This window comes from Penicillium manginii (assembly GCF_028828005.1).
Source record: "Penicillium manginii strain IBT 31320 chromosome Unknown utg000004l:1.0-7231830.0:1.0-7236170.0, whole genome shotgun sequence".
NCBI lineage: Eukaryota > Fungi > Ascomycota > Eurotiomycetes > Eurotiales > Aspergillaceae > Penicillium > Penicillium manginii.
This window is the reverse complement of record NW_026643105.1, coordinates 961,104-979,080: the sequence shown is the minus strand read 5'-3', so window position 1 is coordinate 979,080 and position 17,977 is coordinate 961,104. Positions and strand designations below refer to the sequence as shown.

The 17,977-nt window shown below is 51.4% G+C and overlaps 6 protein-coding genes across 6 annotated transcripts; 4 read left to right on the top strand and 2 right to left on the bottom strand.

The window, feature by feature from the left end:
* Window positions 1-366: 366 nt before the first annotated feature.
* Window positions 367-2,609, top strand: N7533_004081 (putative GABA permease; the record flags this gene model as incomplete). The annotated part of the gene is made up of 6 exons (XM_057100731.1): window positions 367-466; window positions 595-788; window positions 897-1,715; window positions 1,803-1,889; window positions 1,976-2,369; window positions 2,437-2,609. 6 exons carry the CDS (start codon window positions 367-369, stop codon window positions 2,607-2,609), a joined length of 1,767 nt encoding a protein of 588 aa, XP_056960361.1.
* Window positions 2,610-2,807: 198 nt separating this feature from the next.
* N7533_004080 (zinc-dependent alcohol dehydrogenase) lies at window positions 2,808-3,837 on the bottom strand (the record flags this gene model as incomplete). The annotated part of the gene is made up of 3 exons (XM_057100730.1): window positions 2,808-2,854; window positions 2,911-3,265; window positions 3,337-3,837. 3 exons carry the CDS (start codon window positions 3,835-3,837, stop codon window positions 2,808-2,810), a joined length of 903 nt encoding a protein of 300 aa, XP_056960360.1.
* Window positions 3,838-6,137: 2,300 nt separating this feature from the next.
* On the top strand, window positions 6,138-11,283 carry ino80 (chromatin-remodeling ATPase INO80; the record flags this gene model as incomplete). The annotated part of the gene is made up of 3 exons (XM_057100729.1): window positions 6,138-6,689; window positions 6,755-11,006; window positions 11,078-11,283. 3 exons carry the CDS (start codon window positions 6,138-6,140, stop codon window positions 11,281-11,283), a joined length of 5,010 nt encoding a protein of 1,669 aa, XP_056960359.1.
* Window positions 11,284-12,352: 1,069 nt separating this feature from the next.
* N7533_004078 (uncharacterized protein) lies at window positions 12,353-12,844 on the bottom strand (the record flags this gene model as incomplete). Its single annotated transcript, XM_057100728.1, has 1 exon — window positions 12,353-12,844. One exon carries the CDS (start codon window positions 12,842-12,844, stop codon window positions 12,353-12,355), a length of 492 nt encoding a protein of 163 aa, XP_056960358.1.
* An 835-nt stretch (window positions 12,845-13,679) lies between these two features.
* N7533_004077 (NAD(P)-dependent oxidoreductase) lies at window positions 13,680-14,367 on the top strand (the record flags this gene model as incomplete). Its single annotated transcript, XM_057100727.1, has 2 exons — window positions 13,680-13,749; window positions 13,844-14,367. 2 exons carry the CDS (start codon window positions 13,680-13,682, stop codon window positions 14,365-14,367), a joined length of 594 nt encoding a protein of 197 aa, XP_056960357.1.
* Window positions 14,368-15,379: 1,012 nt separating this feature from the next.
* Window positions 15,380-17,320, top strand: hemA (5-aminolevulinic acid synthase HemA; the record flags this gene model as incomplete). Its single annotated transcript, XM_057100726.1, has 2 exons — window positions 15,380-15,713; window positions 15,771-17,320. 2 exons carry the CDS (start codon window positions 15,380-15,382, stop codon window positions 17,318-17,320), a joined length of 1,884 nt encoding a protein of 627 aa, XP_056960356.1.
* Window positions 17,321-17,977: the final 657 nt, after the last annotated feature.

The window sequence follows — 17,977 nt, the reverse complement described above, 5'->3', positions numbered from 1 at the left end:
ACGAGGTTCGAGCCTTTCTCTTGTGTCGGGGAATTCAGATTGGATCTCTTATCGCAATGTAGAAATTGGGTTGGATTAGCATAAATTATGCCGGGTGCGCCGCAAAGTCTTGGTTTTGACCGTGGTCCTCCTGGTTGCCAGTGGTTTTGATCTCCATACTACTAGTACTACCTACCTAGGTAGCTATTGTACGGATGCGCTCGCCTTGTCCTACGCTACTCACTCCTTGGCTCGGAGTACCCTGGTTGGAATTTGTATCCACCGACGGGAATTGAATCTCTCGATAACCCATCCCTTAATTCATCTCTTTAAGTTCTACATCAAAATTGAAGCAAAGATCACCAAGACAGCTTCTTCAATTTCAAAATGGCTGATCTAATCAAATCGCCTTCACGCGATAAAAAGTCGCTTCGTGATGGCGTCGAACATGACGGACCCGCCGAGACGGGCGATATGGAATTGCTTGGTTTGTTGACCTGCTTCTTGATGCTCAGGATCCGAATATTGGGAGGTTACTACGCCTATCGATCGGATAACAAACTGCACGGGACAATTCTTTATATCATTCCACTCGCTAACCCAATTCATTCACAGCCACGTTGGGGTATAAGCAGGAACTACGACGCCACTATTCAACGATCCAGATCTTTGCCGTCGCATTCAGCATCATGGGACTGTTACCGTCTATCGCGTCAACATTATCCTTTTCTATGCCGGCTGGGCCAGTGGGAATGGTTTGGGGATGGTTGGTTGCGAGTTTCTTTATTTTCATTGTTAGTTTGGCTATGGTAAGTTCTCAAGTTGCTACCACGTTTTCAAGCTTCTTGCCCTTTCGCATTATGTATAGTGGTATTTCTGTTCTCGATTGTGACTATGCTTACAAGGGTTTATTTCAGGCTGATATGGCTTCTGCCATGCCCACTGCCGGCGGTCTCTATTTCTGGACACACTACTACGCAGCAGAGAAGTGGAAGAACCCACTCAGCTTTCTAGTTGGCTATAGTAATACCATTGGGTTGATTGGTGGTATTTGCTCTATTGACTGTACGTCCAAGGTCGATCTCATTCAAGCTTCTACGATTCCTATAATCCAACCTCATTTCCTTCCCCATTTGAGAAGGACATATCGGACAATCAAAGCGCAACATCGTCGAGCTAACACCATTTTCCTCTTTCCTCTAGACGGCTTCGCCAACATGCTCCTCTCAATGATATCCATAACCCGAGACGGAAGCTGGTCCGCAACCCGTCCCATAATCTACGGCACATACGCCGCAACCGTCTTCTCGCACGGCTTCATAGCAATATTCTTCGGCAGGATAATGCCAAAGATCCAGTCAGCCTGCATATTCTTAAACGTCGCCCTAGTAGTCGCAACCGTCATTGCTCTCCCGATCGGGAAATCCGAAAACGCACCCCCCATCAATTCAGGCTCGTATGTCTTCGGCCAGGTCGAGAACTTGACCACCTGGCCAACGGGCTGGGCGTTTATCATGGCGTGGTTGTCGCCTATCTGGACCATTGGCGCGTTTGATTCGTGCGTTCATATGAGTGAAGAGGCGACACATGCTGCGCGAGCTGTACCTCTGGGGATCATTTCTTCGGCGGGGCTTTGTGGGGTGCTCGGGTGGTTGAGTTTGGCTGTTATTGCGGCTTGTATGAGCACGGATATTGAGGGGATTTTGAATTCGAAGTTTGGGCAGCCAATGGCTCAGGTATGTTCTTCTCTGTCACTGCATTATAAGCTTGAGATGCATGGAAGATTGGCGTGTGGATAGATACTAACTTCCACAAACTTGTAGATCTACTTCGATGCTCTGGGCAAGAAAGGCGCCCTCGGGTTCATGGCTGTTAATGCCATAGTTCAATACTTTATGGGTCTTAGCATTGTAAGTTCTGGCCCTATTAGTGCCAGTGGCTACTATATTACCTATCCGATTATATACCCGTCTAACAAGGGCTCCGTCTCGAACAGGTCCTCGCTGCCTCCCGTCAAAGCTGGGCCTTCGCCCGTGACGGTGCACTCCCTCTATCAACATATTTCCGCAAAGTCAGCCAGCATAGGCTCATGCGCTATCAACCCGTGCGAATGGTTTGCGGTGTAGTGACAGCCGCCGCAATAATCGGACTTCTCTCGCTCATTGACAGCGCTGCCGCGAATGCTTTATTTTCTCTCGCCGTCGCGGGAAATGACCTCGCTTGGCTGACACCTATCCTGGCACGATTGATCTGGGGCCAGGATCGCTTTGTTCCGGGTGAATTTTACACTGGTAAATACCTCAGCAAGCCGATTGCGTGGGTTGCGGTTGTTTATATGGCTTTTGCGATTGTTTTGTGCATGATTCCGACTGAAGGGCCAAATCCATCCGGTGAGTCTTTTGCTTTCCCTTTTATTCCTTTCTTGTGTTGCTTTGTGCTTGCTGATGAGTGATGCAGCCGAAATTATGAATTATACTGTCGTTATCAACGGTGCACTCTGGATTGGTGCAATCCTTTATTATGCTTTGCATGCTCGAAAGACGTTCAAGGGGCCACAAACAACTGTCGCGCCAGAAGATGAGGGAAAGCGAATCGAAGAAGAGGGTGATTCGGAACCTAAGACCTTATAGGATTAGTGGCACTGGGGATCTTTCTCGCGCTCATGGATATATTCAGCTACTCCAATGTCAGATATTTGGTTTCAATTCTGGTAAATTCATTGCTCATTATTTGGCTCAGTGGCTAGTAGCTTCGTAAACACATCGTATTCGCTGTTTCATGCAATATCCATCATGATATCTACATAGTTCTGTAGATCCCTAACCTGTTTATTCCGGCATCTTGAGAACGTAGCGTCCGGCGATCTTGCCTTGCTCTGTATATCATGTCAGTATACAGTAATGTTTTTTTTGTTTTCATGGAGACGCTTACCCATCAGCTCAAACACTTTGGGAAGATCCTCCAATGAAGCAGTCTTGAAAGGTGCCTTGATCAGACCGCGAGTGAAGAAGTCGACAGCCTCAACACCATCCTGGCGGTTACCCACATAGCTTCCCTTGATGTTGATCATCTTGATGACACTCTCAAAAACAGGAGCCTTGAGGAAGGCGTTGGCGGGAAGACCAATGGCAACAATGGCGCCACGGGGGCGAGCATAGCTAACGGCCTGTTGGAATGGCTTCTCGGAAGCAGCAAGTAGAAGCACAGCGTGCGCACCCAGACCTTCGGGAGTGACAGCCTTGACATCAGCGACCAGATCTTTGGAAGTTGTGAAATCGACGTAGGCCTTTTTAATTTTCTTTTAGTTAGCTTCTGCACCAGCATAATAGTCAATTCGTGCTTGATTTTGTGACGTACCTCAGAACCCAGTTGCTCACACATAGAACGCTTCTCATCACCACCATCAATAGCAATAACCCGCAATCCCATAGCTTTGGCATACTGCTGAGCCAACGAGCCCAAGCCACCACCAGCACCGACAATAGCAATGGTCTGGCCTGGACGAGCACCAGACTCCTTCAGACCCTTGTAGACAGTGATACCCGCGCACAAAATCGGCGCAATGGCATCGAAAGCCACGTCCTTGGGCAGTTTGATCACATGCGCAGCTTTTCCAATAGCATACTGCTGGAAAGTGCCGTCAACGGTGTAACCTGACAACTTCTGCTCAGCACAGAGTGGTTCGTCAGCGGTTTTGCAGAACTCGCATGCCAGGCAAGAGCCATTCAACCACTTGATACCGGCGTGATCGCCGATCTCAATGCCCGAAGCCATGTCGCCTTTGGCAACGACAATTCCGGCTCCCTCGTGGCCTCCGACAAGGGGCATCTTGAGGGGCAGTGGCCAGTCACCTTTCATGGCGTGCAGGTCGGTGTGGCAGACGCCGGAGTACTTGATCTTCACGAGGACTTCGTCGGGGCCTGGTTTGGGGACGGGGATTTGCTTGTAGATTGGCGGACCGCCTTTCTTTTCGACCACTTGGGCCCATTGGGTTTCGGGGGAGTGTCATTTCGGAAATGTATTGATATCAGTAGTGGGAGGTTGGTGTTTTGTAGAGGGGATGGGATAGGTTGGAGAAGAGAAAAGAAAGAGAAAGAGGGAGAGGAGAAAGAGAGGGAGGGGATTCTTAAAGCAAGCAAACGGGGAAGGTGCAATGTGGTACCACCAGAAGGTGCGAAGGTCGATGATGGCTCCTTCCGTTCCTGACATCCTGGACATCCTGACATCCCCATTGGGACCCATTGGGACCCATTGGGACCCATTGGGAACTTCACATCTTCCCATCTTACTCATGCTTCTACGTGATTGCCCCTAGGCAATTGACTATCCCACGGGAAATGACTGGTTTGCCACTGCGGTTCACGATACCTGTAATCCCCCAAAACAGGTATTTGCATCTATTCCTTGTCCTCGGGCTTTGCTCCAGTTTGAATCCAGTATATTTGGTAAAGGTATAACCCTGTCTCATCTTCAACCCACGCCAGCGTCAATCAGAATAAGGCAAAAGCCTAGACTCTTCCACCGGAATTCCTCCATTCCATCATTGGATCCGAACACCCCGAATGGATTGAAATGAACTGATGCTATGAACAGAATCATGCGGGGAGTGGAGGACGTCACCATCGCCTCCCCACACGAACCGAGCAACGACTCCGCAATCAGGCCATACTTGCAGTGAACAAGGCGAACGAGGCGAACACGATGCACATGGGTTGGGGGAGCTGCAGTCCACATATACCTATCACTATATGGCTAACCATTGCTTTCTCGGTCTTCCCAACGCATGGTAAGCCCAGGTACCGTGCACCTTGCGGGAATCGCGGCCCGGGATCGACGTCGATCTAGGCGAGGACCGACTATTCACTTGGGGCTGAAGCCCAGCCGGACTTCGAGTTGATTACATAGAGAGCAGGCGGACTTGCACCTGATCTTCGTGGCTGCACTGGCCTCGCCTGACAAGGTTAGATTGTGCCCGGGTCAGCTGTGGCTCGTCGTAGCCTTGGCGAGATGAGGCAGTGCGTGCTCTGAGCAAGACGATCTGGATCTTTTTTTTTCCTATTCTGGACAGCGCTCACCATTATCAACTTTTTTCTTCCTGTTGCTCCGGATGAAAAAAAAAATGTATGCATCAAGCCCGATGTGGTGCATACTTCTTCCGTTGGGGTCGGAAAGGCCAGGTTGTGTGGGTTACGGAGGTACGGGATCGGCCGCGACGAAATCTTCGGATGGGCAACTCTCTCAGCCGGACCAGAAGGCGATCTCGGCGATTTGGATATCTCGGAATAATCAAGAAAAATGTGATCCATACTTCTAGAGGGAACCCCAAGCGATGCCTACTCTTTTGTTCATCTAGTTGGCACCTCCATGATAACCCCGGTCTGCTCCTCCGCTGAGATGCATCGCGGCGGCATTAACAGCCATCGAGAGACATTGGCAGGGGGTTAAAAGAAGGAAACGAAGAGATTAATCTTCGAAAAAGTGAACAAAGAATCACCCAAACTAAAATTGAATATTGTATCTCGAGTAAACCATCTTAAAAATGAAATAGATTTCTCCCCCCCCGCCGGTGTACACACCTTGAGACTATGTTAAGTTGAAGCATCCAACCCGAGCCAACTTGACCACCAGCTTTGGCTCTCTCCTCCCACCCCTTCTCCCCCTTCAACGGAACCATTTCCCAGTTCCCCCCCAGTTCCCCCTCCCACCTTCTTCCTCTTCATCATCACCATCACAATCATCACCATCCCCCTTTCTCATCCCCCTCCCTTCTTCCTTCATTTACTGCTTTCCTACCCTTTCATCCTGCATCCTCGCCTAGCTCGGCCGCGCATTCTCTGCTTGCTCGGCCACAAAGATCCTCCTTTCTGCATCTTCCCACCACCAAACGAATCCATCATTCCACAAGGTACGATCATCTCATCCTTCTCTATTTATTGCTCTCCCTGTCCTCCTCTTCCTCCCTGCTCCCCGCACCTCTACCTTTATCCAATCTCGCTGACGTCGCGTCCGCGCTAGATCTCCGAACACCCCCCTTGACACCTGTCCATGGGCTCAACCCGCCGTGTTTAACCTCTATCCTACCCAATTCCATCTTGTTCCATTCCCTTTCGACCAGATAACATCTACCGCGCTTGCCCGGCGCTGGGGACGCGGCCATCATGACAGGCGCTCCGCCGTACAACGCCCAGTCCCCGACTCAGCAACCACGCTACCCTGCCTACGAGTCTCCGAGCAAGAATCGCCCATTTTATCCGAACAATGAACAGCCGCAACAATCAGGACAGCAGCAATACTCTTCGCACCCACCCCAGACGCCCCCGGCTTTTCCTCCATCCTCCGTCTCGCGCAGTCCACGCTTTTCGCACGCGTCTTCCCCCATGCCCGGCTCGCTCCCGCCACCCTTGAATGGCGCCGCTCCCCCAGCGCATCCATCGCATCTAGAGCCCTCGGCGCAGTATCAATCCCATTCTGCAGCCGGCGCCCCTTCTTTGCCGCCTCCGCATTCCCTTTCGAATTCGGTACACCCGGGCAATGGCGCTTCGCCGTACGGTCCCTCCACGCCCCGTGGACATCCATCCGGCCGTCCGGATGGTCACTCCCAATCACCGAGTCGCGAGTCGGAATCTCCCTATCGTGTAAGAGGCAACGGAGCAGGGTACGGAGCCTCGATGGCGCAGGAATCCCGACGACCCTCCCCGCCCCGAGAAACGGTACGTCTCGAAATTGCACCATCTCACTTCATCTAACAGCTATCTGACCTGTGCCTCTATCTTAGAAGCCTACGAGAGCATCCGATCCGATGTCCTTTGCTAGCATCCTCTCTGGTCCTTCCGAAGACAAACCCGCACGAAAGCCGTCCCCACAGCCATCCACCCCGGCTCCGGCTGCACAAACACCACACAATGACTCTCGGGCCCGTGAAATCGCTCCCACGCCAGGCACTTTTCTTCACAAGGCTGACAGAACCCCGGTGCAACCGAAGGATACTCGAGGACCTTTTGCTCCCAACGGAATCACCAAGTCTGGGTCCGATCATCCCGAGACCACTCATCGTGCACACCCACGGAAGCCCTTGCCGCCGGGCGTTGATGCTGATCAGGTGAACCGAGCCATGGCTGACATCGAAAATGCCGATAAAAGCGATGTCGAGGGCTCTGGTTTCGATGCGGAGCTTGAGTACTATCGGGAGAAGAGTCTGAAGAGGTCCAATGACAGCGCCCGTGCGGAGCATCTTCGACGCAAGCGCCGCCGCAATGAGTTCTTAATTGACCTTGGTCGATCGTTCGAGAAGCAAGCTATTATCGGAAATGAGCGTTTCCGCGTCGCGAACGAACCAGAAGTTATCGCTGAAGTTCAACAAAAGGAGGTCCAAGACGAGAAGGAGCGCAAAAAGGATATGCAGCGAAAGCGCCGTCGTGAAAACACCGTGCGTCTAGAGATGCAAAAGAAACTCGAGGCCGAGCGCAAGGCAGACAACGCTTCAGATTCGACGGAGAAGGCCAAGTTTCTCCGCGAGGCCGAACGAGCCCAAAAGAAAATCAAGTCTACGAAGCGCGCTCTGGAGGGCGGGAACGCCCAAGACGAACTTGGCGAAGTCACCCCTCTCGCTCCCAACCTCGAAGGCGGCACCACCAGCTCATTCCACGTCGGTCGGTCGTCTCCCTCGAGACGTCGATCTGGACGTGCGGGTGCCAGTTCTCGCCCCAAGAAGTCCAAGGAACAGAAGCAGGCTGAAAAGGATGCTGCCGAAGCTGCTTATCTGGGCGGCTATGATGATGAATCTCTTTACTACACTCCACGCGATTCAAAGAAGGGCGGGCGCTCCAAGGAGGGTACTCCTGTTCCGTTGCACTACGACAGCAAGGGCTACAACCAGATCTATGAACAAATTTGGCGTGACATTGCCCGAAAGGATATCCCCAAGGTCTATCGTATCAAGACAATGTCTTTATCAACTCGCCAGGAGAATTTACGAAAGACCGCACAACTAGCAAGCAAGCAGTCCCGCAAGTGGCAAGAGCGGACGAACAAGAGCACCAAGGATACTCAAGCCCGCGCCAAGCGTACTATGCGTGAGATGATGTCCTTCTGGAAACGCAACGAGCGTGAGGAGCGTGACCTGCGCCGTCTGGCAGAGAAGCAGGAGCTTGAATCTGCCAAGAAGGCTGAAGCTGAGCGAGAGTCCAACCGACAGAAGCGCAAGCTTAATTTCCTTATCTCCCAAACCGAACTGTACTCTCACTTTATTGGACGGAAGATCAAGACCGCGGAGGCGGAAGGAGGAGATGGTGTTGCTGGGTCCGGTGAAACAACCCATCACGGCAAGGAACTTCCCACCGGCGCTGCCGATCCTAGCAAGGTGACCAACTTTGAGGACCTTGACTTTGATGCCGACGATGAGACCGCCCTGCAACAAGCCGCCATGGCCAATGCTCAAAATGCCGTCCAGGAGGCCCAGGACCGCGCTCGTGCGTTCAACAATGAAGAAGGAGATTCTAAAATGGCCCAATTCGATGAGGGTGAATTGAACTTTCAGAACCCTTCCAGTCTTGGTGATATTACGATTTCTCAGCCTACTATGCTGAATGCCCAGCTCAAGGAGTACCAACTCAAGGGTCTCAATTGGCTTGTCAACTTGTATGAACAAGGTATCAACGGAATCTTGGCTGACGAGATGGGTCTGGGTAAGACTATTCAGTCTATCTCCGTCATGGCCTACTTAGCTGAGTTCCACAACATCTGGGGTCCTTTCCTGGTCATTGCGCCGGCATCCACCCTACACAATTGGCAGCAGGAAATCGCCAGGTTTGTGCCTAACATCAAGGTTCTGCCATATTGGGGTAATGCGAAGGACCGAAAAATTCTTCGAAAGTTCTGGGACCGCAAGCATATCACCTACAACCGCGACTCGGAATTCCATGTGCTGGTCACCTCCTACCAACTTGTTGTTCTCGATGCCCAGTACTTCCAGAAAGTCAAGTGGCAGTATATGATTCTTGATGAAGCCCAGGCTATCAAGTCTTCACAGAGTTCTCGATGGAAGAACTTGTTGGGTTTCTCCTGTCGCAACCGTCTCCTGTTGACGGGTACCCCGATTCAAAACAACATGCAGGAGTTGTGGGCTTTACTGCATTTCATCATGCCTACCTTGTTCGATTCCCACGACGAGTTCAGCGAATGGTTCTCCAAAGATATTGAGTCTCACGCTCAAAGTAACACAAAGCTCAATGAGGACCAACTCAAGCGTCTGCACATGATCCTGAAGCCCTTCATGCTTCGTCGTGTTAAGAAGAATGTACAGCAAGAGCTTGGCGACAAGGTTGAGAAGGATATCTTCTGTGACTTGACCTACCGCCAGCGCGCTATCTACGCTAATCTGAGGAATCGTGTCAGCATCATTGATATTATCGAGAAGGCGGCTGTTGGCGACGACAGTGACAGTACTACCTTGATGAATTTGGTCATGCAGTTCCGAAAGGTCTGCAACCACCCAGATCTCTTCGAACGTGCGGAGACCAAGTCACCTTTCTCACTTGCTGCATTTGGAGAGTGCGCATCCTTCGTTCGTGAAGGCTATTTTGTCGATTTGAAGTATTCGACCAGGAACCGCATCGAGTACCATTTACCGCGCCTTCTGTGCGGTCCAGAGGGCCGCGTTGATATGCCCGGGCCTGGTAATGAACGTGCCGGTTTCCGAGGTAAATACTTATACCACCTGATGAACATTTGGACGCCGGAGAACATTCAGCGCAGTTCTCGTGAAAATGGTACTTTCTCATTCTTACGATTTGTGGACACTTCTGCCGGTGAAGCCAGCGAATTAGCTCGCCAGGGACCCTTCGAGCGCGCAACCAGCCGTCATGGTCGACCCAATCGTTTGTCTCGTCTGACCGTCAGCTATGAAAATGATGAGAATGGATCATCGGACAACTCAGTGCTGCCACACTCCATGCTAAATATCGTGGACCGCAACGATAGACAGGCTCTACGCGACATTACGAGCGAGGGTCGTATGCGCAATCTGATGAATGTTTCCCGGACGGCTTACGAGGACCAAGGTCTGAACCTCATCGAACCATCTGCTGTTCCTAAGGCGTCTGCGCCCCCGATCTCGCTTTCCGCTTCAGGTATGCAGGCCCAACGGGAGAGTGAGAAGGCCTTGTTCAATATGGATATCCGAGAAGCGTTGTATGGCAAGACTACTCGGCAGGCGGATGAGCAGGTCCTAGAGAAGCAACTAGACCCTACTCCGTACTCCGACCAGGCAATCCTGCCACCACCCACCTCGGCCAAGGCCCGCTACACCAATATCGAAGTCCCATCCATGCGCCGCTTCGTCACCGATTCTGGAAAGCTTGCCAAACTGGATCAGCTTCTGCGCCAACTCAAGCCTGGCGGTCACCGTGTTCTGCTGTACTTCCAGATGACACGCATGATCGATTTGATGGAAGAGTACCTCACCTTCCGCAACTACAAGTACTGTCGTTTGGACGGAAGCACCAAGCTCGAGGATCGTCGCGACACAGTCGCCGACTTCCAGTCCAACCCCGAGATCTTCGTCTTCCTCTTGTCTACACGTGCCGGTGGTCTGGGTATCAACTTGACAGCCGCCGACACCGTCATCTTCTACGATTCGGACTGGAATCCTACCATCGACTCCCAAGCCATGGACCGAGCCCATCGTCTCGGTCAGACCCGCCAAGTCACCGTATATCGCCTCATCACCCGCGGCACGATCGAAGAGCGTATTCGCAAGCGTGCTCTTCAAAAGGAAGAGGTCCAACGCGTCGTCATCACTGGTGGCGCATCCGGTGGTGTGGACTTCAACACTCGCGCACCCCGCGAGAACCGCACAAAGGACATTGCTATGTGGCTTGCAGACGACGACGAGGCAGAACTTTTGGAAAAGAGAGAGCGTGAGGCCATTGAGCGTGGTGAGCTTCAGAACGCTGCCAAGGGCAACAAAAAGGCCGCTGCGGCGCAGAAGCGGAAGCGTGATCTTACGCTGGAAGATATGTACCATGAAGGTAAGTACAGCGCACATACTGCTCCCATTCTCAGTCCTCTCTCTATTTCTCTTTACTAACTCTTCTCCCAGGTGAGGGTAACTTCGACGATGCCTCAGCCAAACCCTCCGGGACCGCAACCCCCATGTCCGAAACCGTGGATACGCCTGCAGCCGCCGGGTCAGCGACACCAGCGAAACGAGGTCGTGGTCGCGGACCGGGGAAGGGCACGACCAAGCGCGCTAAGACGACTAAGGAGCGTCTCCGATTAATCGACGGGGATGGTGGACTCAGCTAATGGAAATGAGCTCATATGTTTTGTTTCTACTACTATTCAAATGGGCGACGGCGTTAAGTGATTTGATTGGAACTCTTTTTTCTTTTTCTTTCTTCTTTCTGTGTCATACTTTGACGCCTCTTTCTCTCTTTGCCTTTTTTTTATTTTCAACCCTTCCAGACCATAAGTGTTCTGCTGTGTATTACCATACAATGCTGTTATCGTTGACCCCTTTCCTGACTCCCATCCCATCCCAGGAGAAGAAGAAAAGAGAGAAGAAAATGCACCCTGTTGTTCTGATGAAGTTTGCAAATACTCTGCATGATGTTTCATTGCTTGCGGGGAGTAAAGAGATGACAAAAGAAGAGGGGTGATGTGATGTGATGGGGTGCCGTCGCAACGCAATAGATGAGCGGGGGGGCTCCTTTTTTGTTTGTTTTTTACAAAATTTACCTTACACTGATGTATTCGGGAGGGAGCAGTGTCCCTTTTTTATTCAAGGTTTCTTTCAAGTTCTTCAAGTTTCTATCTGTCTACCTATGTTCGAAAACTTTACTCCTGACTGCTGCTAGTATTGCTGTTGATGGGATATCTCATGGGTCACGGTATTTGCAAAATGTGCTTTTTCTCCAAGTTCACCTTTTTCTCTTGTTTGCATGCAAAACTGTTCGATTTATGTTCAATGTAGGTCCACTGGGTACTTTATGCAGCTACCTATCATAATAGATTTGACTGATGTTCTATACTATGCTCTTGTGAACTTAAAAAAGATATCTTTTTCATTGGTAAAAACTTTGGAAGGTAATTGCAATGTTTGAATCTACTTATGAAGTATTTCCTCTTGATTCGTATGGAGCCGCAAATGCCGTGGTTGTCCTGGTACAGATGGCATGGTTGATGATATGATTGAGGATGAGGCGGAGCTTCCAAAATTGGCAGGCACTCTGGTTGGAGGCAACATAAACAACCTAGGCTGAGGAGCAGTGTAAAGCTATTAAACTTGCCGTGCCTGCACGATAGGAGGGTGGTTGACATATGGGTCGGTGATCTGGCTGTTGAGTCGAAAGCCTAGTAGGGGTGATGAGACAAATCACATTCGTCCTTGATTGTCCATGTTCTCATTGCACAGTCTATCCGCAATAGTATTTTGCTCCCTCGGAATCCAGAGATATTGCACGCATCCAACCAGTCTTACTTGGTTATTCAGATACCACGCATGCTCCAGGAGATCTTTATTCGCAACAGGTCGGCGCCCAGTAGTGGTCCAGCCATTATCGATCCACTGGGGAATCCATCGTGTCATACAGTCAACCGCGTATGTTGAATCGGTGTAAATCGTCACATCAAGCCCTGGGCGTCTGACAAGCTCTCCATACAGCTCTAGGGCCCTGTCCAGTGCGAGGATGATGGCCTCCATCTCGGCACGTTGGTTTGTTGGTCGAGGATGTGAGGGTAGCGGCTTCGTCCAGGACTCGTAATGACTGCCTATCACCTTGAAATGGGCGGCAGCGGCTCCAATAGCATGCGGTGTTCCATTACCTCTGCAGCCGCCATCGATGTCTATTTCCATGGTGTAGACCATATTTGCGAGGGCTGCTGGTGTGGAAAAGGCTGTAGATTTTCAGACTGATTCACGGCGTTTGTATCAATTAGCTTTCAAGTTGCGGTCCTTCAACTGCAAATAATTTTCTCAATAAGGAAAGGGCCTTTGTTGCTTACAACGCTGGTTTCTTCCGCGAGTGCTCGGGCGAGGATGTGTATAGGGAAGTAGGAGGAGCCTGGGCTATCCTTCAGCCCTAGGTTGTGGAGCCAGGAACGGCAGTCAGTACAAGGCAAGGATATGATTGGCTTATTGAAGATCGTGTTGCAAGTGTTTCTCTGGAGGAAGTAAAAGAAGGGAAGCGATCTGGTAGACTGTTGATGAATGAGAGAGGCATGAAGCAAACGGAGGGAGCTAACGGGCCAATCAGGATGATACATCAAACCTGGGCTGCAACGGCCTACTGGTAACCTAACACCCAACTTGGATATACAATAAAATAAGTTTGAGTGTACTTTTGTCATCTTGAGAAACTGTCAATTGACTAAAATCATGTAAGAACCTTTTGACTCCTAGTCCAAATAACTTCAATTGACATGGTTGGTTTGGGGGGGATAAGCCATAGTAAGCCAGCGGGCCCTAGAACGCGCATAGGCCGCTCGACTCGGGTATGTCAACCAATGAAAGTACAGAAAGTTCGACCTTTTATGGGGACAGTGTACTCCTTCTTTTGCCACACTCTTCGCGCAACTAAATACTAGTGGGCGAAGCACTACAACTACGTCCTGAAGACATAATCGAGGTGTGCGATTGAGTATTACTAGTACTGCGCTTGCGAGATCCAGTGTCACCGCTTCGTTGGGCCGGAAACCTGAAAATGCATCTCCTTATCCTCGGGGCAACGGGACGAACGGGTCTATACGGGTATAAATATGCTTTGGAACAAGGTATGTTTCTCGCCAGCGAGCTTCAGGGCTGAAATCCAATCCATGGGTCATTGAGGGAGGTTGAATAATACCTAGTACTGATAAATTTCCCCAGGATTCACGGTGACCATCCTCGTCCGCAAAGCCGACGGAATCGAACCCCAGGAGAGACTCACCATCGTCGAGGGTTCCTCTTTGTCAGAGGAAGACATGACGCGCGCATTCAAGGCATCCGGCGTCCCCGTAGACGCAGTTCTCGTCTTCCTCAACGCGCCACGCGTAGGCCAGAATCCCTGGGGAAAGTTCCTCGGTCCGCCGCGTCTTATCGCAGACTCGACTAAGAATGCCGCCCAGGCTCTAAGACGCGCGCAAAATGACGGCCTCGCAGCAAGTGGTGGCAGCAAACCTCGCTTGATTGTGATGAATGCTCTAGGCGTCGGCGAGAGTTATGCTGTTACGCCGTATATTGTTCGGTTCATGATTGCTTTTAGTAATGTTTCTGAGTCTTATAAGGATCATAATGCGGTTAGTGAGGAGATTGAGGAGGTTTGCGGGGAGGATATTGTTTGGACGCTTCCATTGCCTGTGGGATTGAAGGGGGGGTGGGTTGAACCCTATCAAGACGTTTGGGAGTACTGATTCTGGGGCGAGTATGTTTGTTACGCGTGAGAGTTGTGCAAGGTGGATGGTTGATGTGGCAGTGGGCAGGGAGGGGGACAAGTTTGATAATCGGAGGGTTATTGTGTCAAATTAGGGGAGAAGTTTAATCAGCTGGTGAAATTTATTGTATTATTTAAGCCTGGATTGCTGGTTATTGTAGTCTACCTAGGTAACTTAAAATTGTGTATTACTAGTATTTGACAAGTCTTCGTACTTCCGAGTCAGAAGTATACTAATTACCATCATGATGTTATTACCATCCACTAGCAGTGCATGTATACTTCCTAGATATCGAGGCACAATTGCCACAAGTTTGTACTAATAGTACTAGTATGCCCATACTAGCCACTTATCACGGCCGAAGAAAAGGGCTAGAATGGATTCACGAAAGTTCAGACCATCGCAAAATATTACCATGAGGGGGTCCTGCGGGCACATGGGATGCTGGATTACCGAGTAGTAGTTATCACAAGTACTATGTAGTTACTAACCTTGGGAAGCAGTAGCATACTACTACCTATACGAGGTAATTTTCCCCGCACTGAAACTTCGATGATCTTCCAGCTCGTATTCCACACTGCCTCCTCGATACATTTTCGGGCTCACCGACATGGTATTTCGGACAGCGGAAGTTCCCCCGCACGAAAAAAGTGTATCAGCCACCACTCGCGGTTAACACCCAGATTTCCAGCAAATGTCAATTATTAGCCTCGGGCCACCCGGACCGTTCTGATACCGTGAATGCTGACTAAATCCGGGTCAAGCGTGCCGCAGGCCCAAATGGGGAGGATCTTCCGAAGTGCACCACACAATACACGATACCCACTTTCGAGTCTGGCCATTCACACCCCCCCCGTTTGTCATCTGCTGACTCATTTTCAATCCCCGCCCCAGGAATTTCATGAGTCTGATTTCCCTCCTTTTTTACACCGCAACATCCTCTCCCTACAGCCCTCTACACACATCGTTTGGCTTCAATTCGATCATCATCATGGAGGCCATGCTCCAGCAGTCCCGGGCTATGTGTCCCTTCCTCAAGCGCACTGCGCCCGCCGCCCTCCGCACTCTCTCTACGGCTACCCGTCCCAGCACCGGCGGTGGAACTATGTCCAACCTCCAGGTTCTGGCTCGACGCTGCCCGGTTATGAGCAAGGCTCTTGCAGTTCAGAGTGCTCGTCTCAGCAGCACCAAGCGATTCACTTCCTCCGCCGCTGGAGTCCCCGCCGCGAAGCCGTTCCTGGCCCCATCCAACAAGCGTGCATTGCACACCACTGGTGGCCACCCCGCCAGTGCCGCCCCGGGAACCTATAAGAAGAACGAACAGGGTGAGTTTCAGGCGGAATTTTGATTGACATTTGGAATCTATGCTAATTGGCTAGCAGCCCACCCCAACCTCGCCCATCTCCGTCCTACTCCTGCGGCGGATGCCGCGGCCCGCGGTCCTCGCCCCGAGTCCCCGATCACTTCCCGATTCGACTACGATGCATTCTACAATACCGAACTCGAGAAGAAGCACAAGGACAAGTCGTACCGCTACTTCAACAACATCAATCGTCTCGCCAAGGAATTTCCTCGTGCCCACACGGCCTCGGCCGAGGAGCGCGTGACAGTCTGGTGCTCCAACGACTATCTCGGTATGGGTCGAAACACCAAGGTTTTGGAATCTATGCACCACACTCTTGATACTTATGGTGCTGGTGCCGGTGGTACCCGCAATATTTCCGGCCACAACCAGCACGCCGTTCAGCTGGAAGATACTCTGGCCAAGCTGCATGGAAAGGAGTCCTCCTTGGTCTTCAGTTCATGCTACGTTGCCAATGACGCCACTCTCGCAACTCTGGGTAGCAAAATGCCCAATTGTGTGATCCTGTCTGATAGCTTGAACCACGCCTCGATGATTCAAGGTATTCGTCACTCTGGAGCGGCGAAGATGGTCTTCAAGCACAATGATATGGAAGATCTGGAAGCCAAGCTGGCTTCTCTGCCTCTCAATGTTCCCAAGATTATCGCCTTCGAATCTGTGTATAGCATGTGCGGATCGATTGCACCGATTGAGAAGATCTGTGATCTGTCTGACAAGTACGGTGCTATCACCTTCTTGGATGAAGTGCATGCCGTTGGAATGTACGGTCCCCACGGAGCTGGTGTCGCCGAACACCTCGACTACGACGTTTATGCCTCGCAGGACACGGCTTCTCCCAAGAGCACCAAGGGCACTGTCATGGACCGTATCGATATCATCACCGGTACTCTGGGCAAAGCCTACGGATGTGTTGGTGGATACATCGCTGGATCCCACGCTCTGGTCGATACCATCCGCTCCCTGGCACCCGGCTTTATCTTCACCACTTCCCTGCCACCCGCGACCATGGCTGGTGCCGACGCTGCCATTCAGTACCAGTCCGAGCAACCCCGTGACCGTGTCCTGCAGCAGCTCCACACCCGCGCCGTGAAGAACTCCTTGAAGGCTCTCGACATCCCCGTTATCCCGAACCCCTCGCACATCGTGCCTCTGCTGGTCGGTGACGCCGAACTCGCCAAACAAGCCTCGGACAAGCTGCTCGAGGAACACGGCATCTACGTTCAGGCCATCAACTACCCCACCGTGCCCCGCGGCGAGGAGCGTCTGCGTATCACCCCGACCCCAGGCCACGTCAAGCCCCTGCGTGACCACCTTGTTCAAGCCGTTCAAGCTGTCTGGAACGACCTGGGCCTCAAGCGCGCTAGCGATTGGGAGCGCATGGGCGGATTCGTCGGTGTCGGCGTCGAGGGCGCCGAGGCCGCAAACCAGCCCATTTGGGAAGAATCCCAGCTCGGCCTCGCGGCCACCGAGTCCCTCGAGGTCGCCATCTCCCGTGAACTGGGAGCCGAGACCCAGGCCCAGGCCTCTGCCGTGCCTCCTCGCATGAAGACTGGCACCCCCCCTTGGTAACGCGAAGTCGCCCATCGCCTCCTCTCCTGTCGGTGTTGCCGCTTAAGCGGAGAGATGGTGTAATTTAGTTACCACGTCCTAGACCGTGGAGGCTCTCTTATGGTCTCATTTGGGAGGTCCGGGGGAGGTTCTCGGTCAGGGTTGGGTTTGCCTGGGATTCAAGCTGATGCATGCTTTGTCTATATCCTGTCCGTTCCTTTACATTCGATTGGTTGATGTGATGTGCATACTTGCATCTAACCTACATACCATTTGATTCATAATACATGACCGTGATCATGATTGTCATTCCCATGAGGATGACGCCACCCTTTTTTTTTTTCTTCTTTTTTTGTTCCCAGTTTTTTGGGCTCGTCTTTGACTGTTTATTTCATCCGTCATCCTGTCTCGACTTGGCTGTGTGGATAGATAGATTCGAATTGTGTCAATGGATGGGTTTCGGGGGCATTGTTTTACCTTGCCGTAGATGTGTACATGTAAATGTGGACAGATCTGTACCTAGGTAGCCACGAACTTATAACTACCTAGGTGCTACTTCTCTCTCGACAGACTTAGGTGCGCTCCGACAGGTACCTAGGTATTCAGCCTAGGTAGCCAAAACTCTTTTGCCATGAAGTGTCCAGGTGGGTACCAAGATCTAGGTCTATTTCAGCCTCT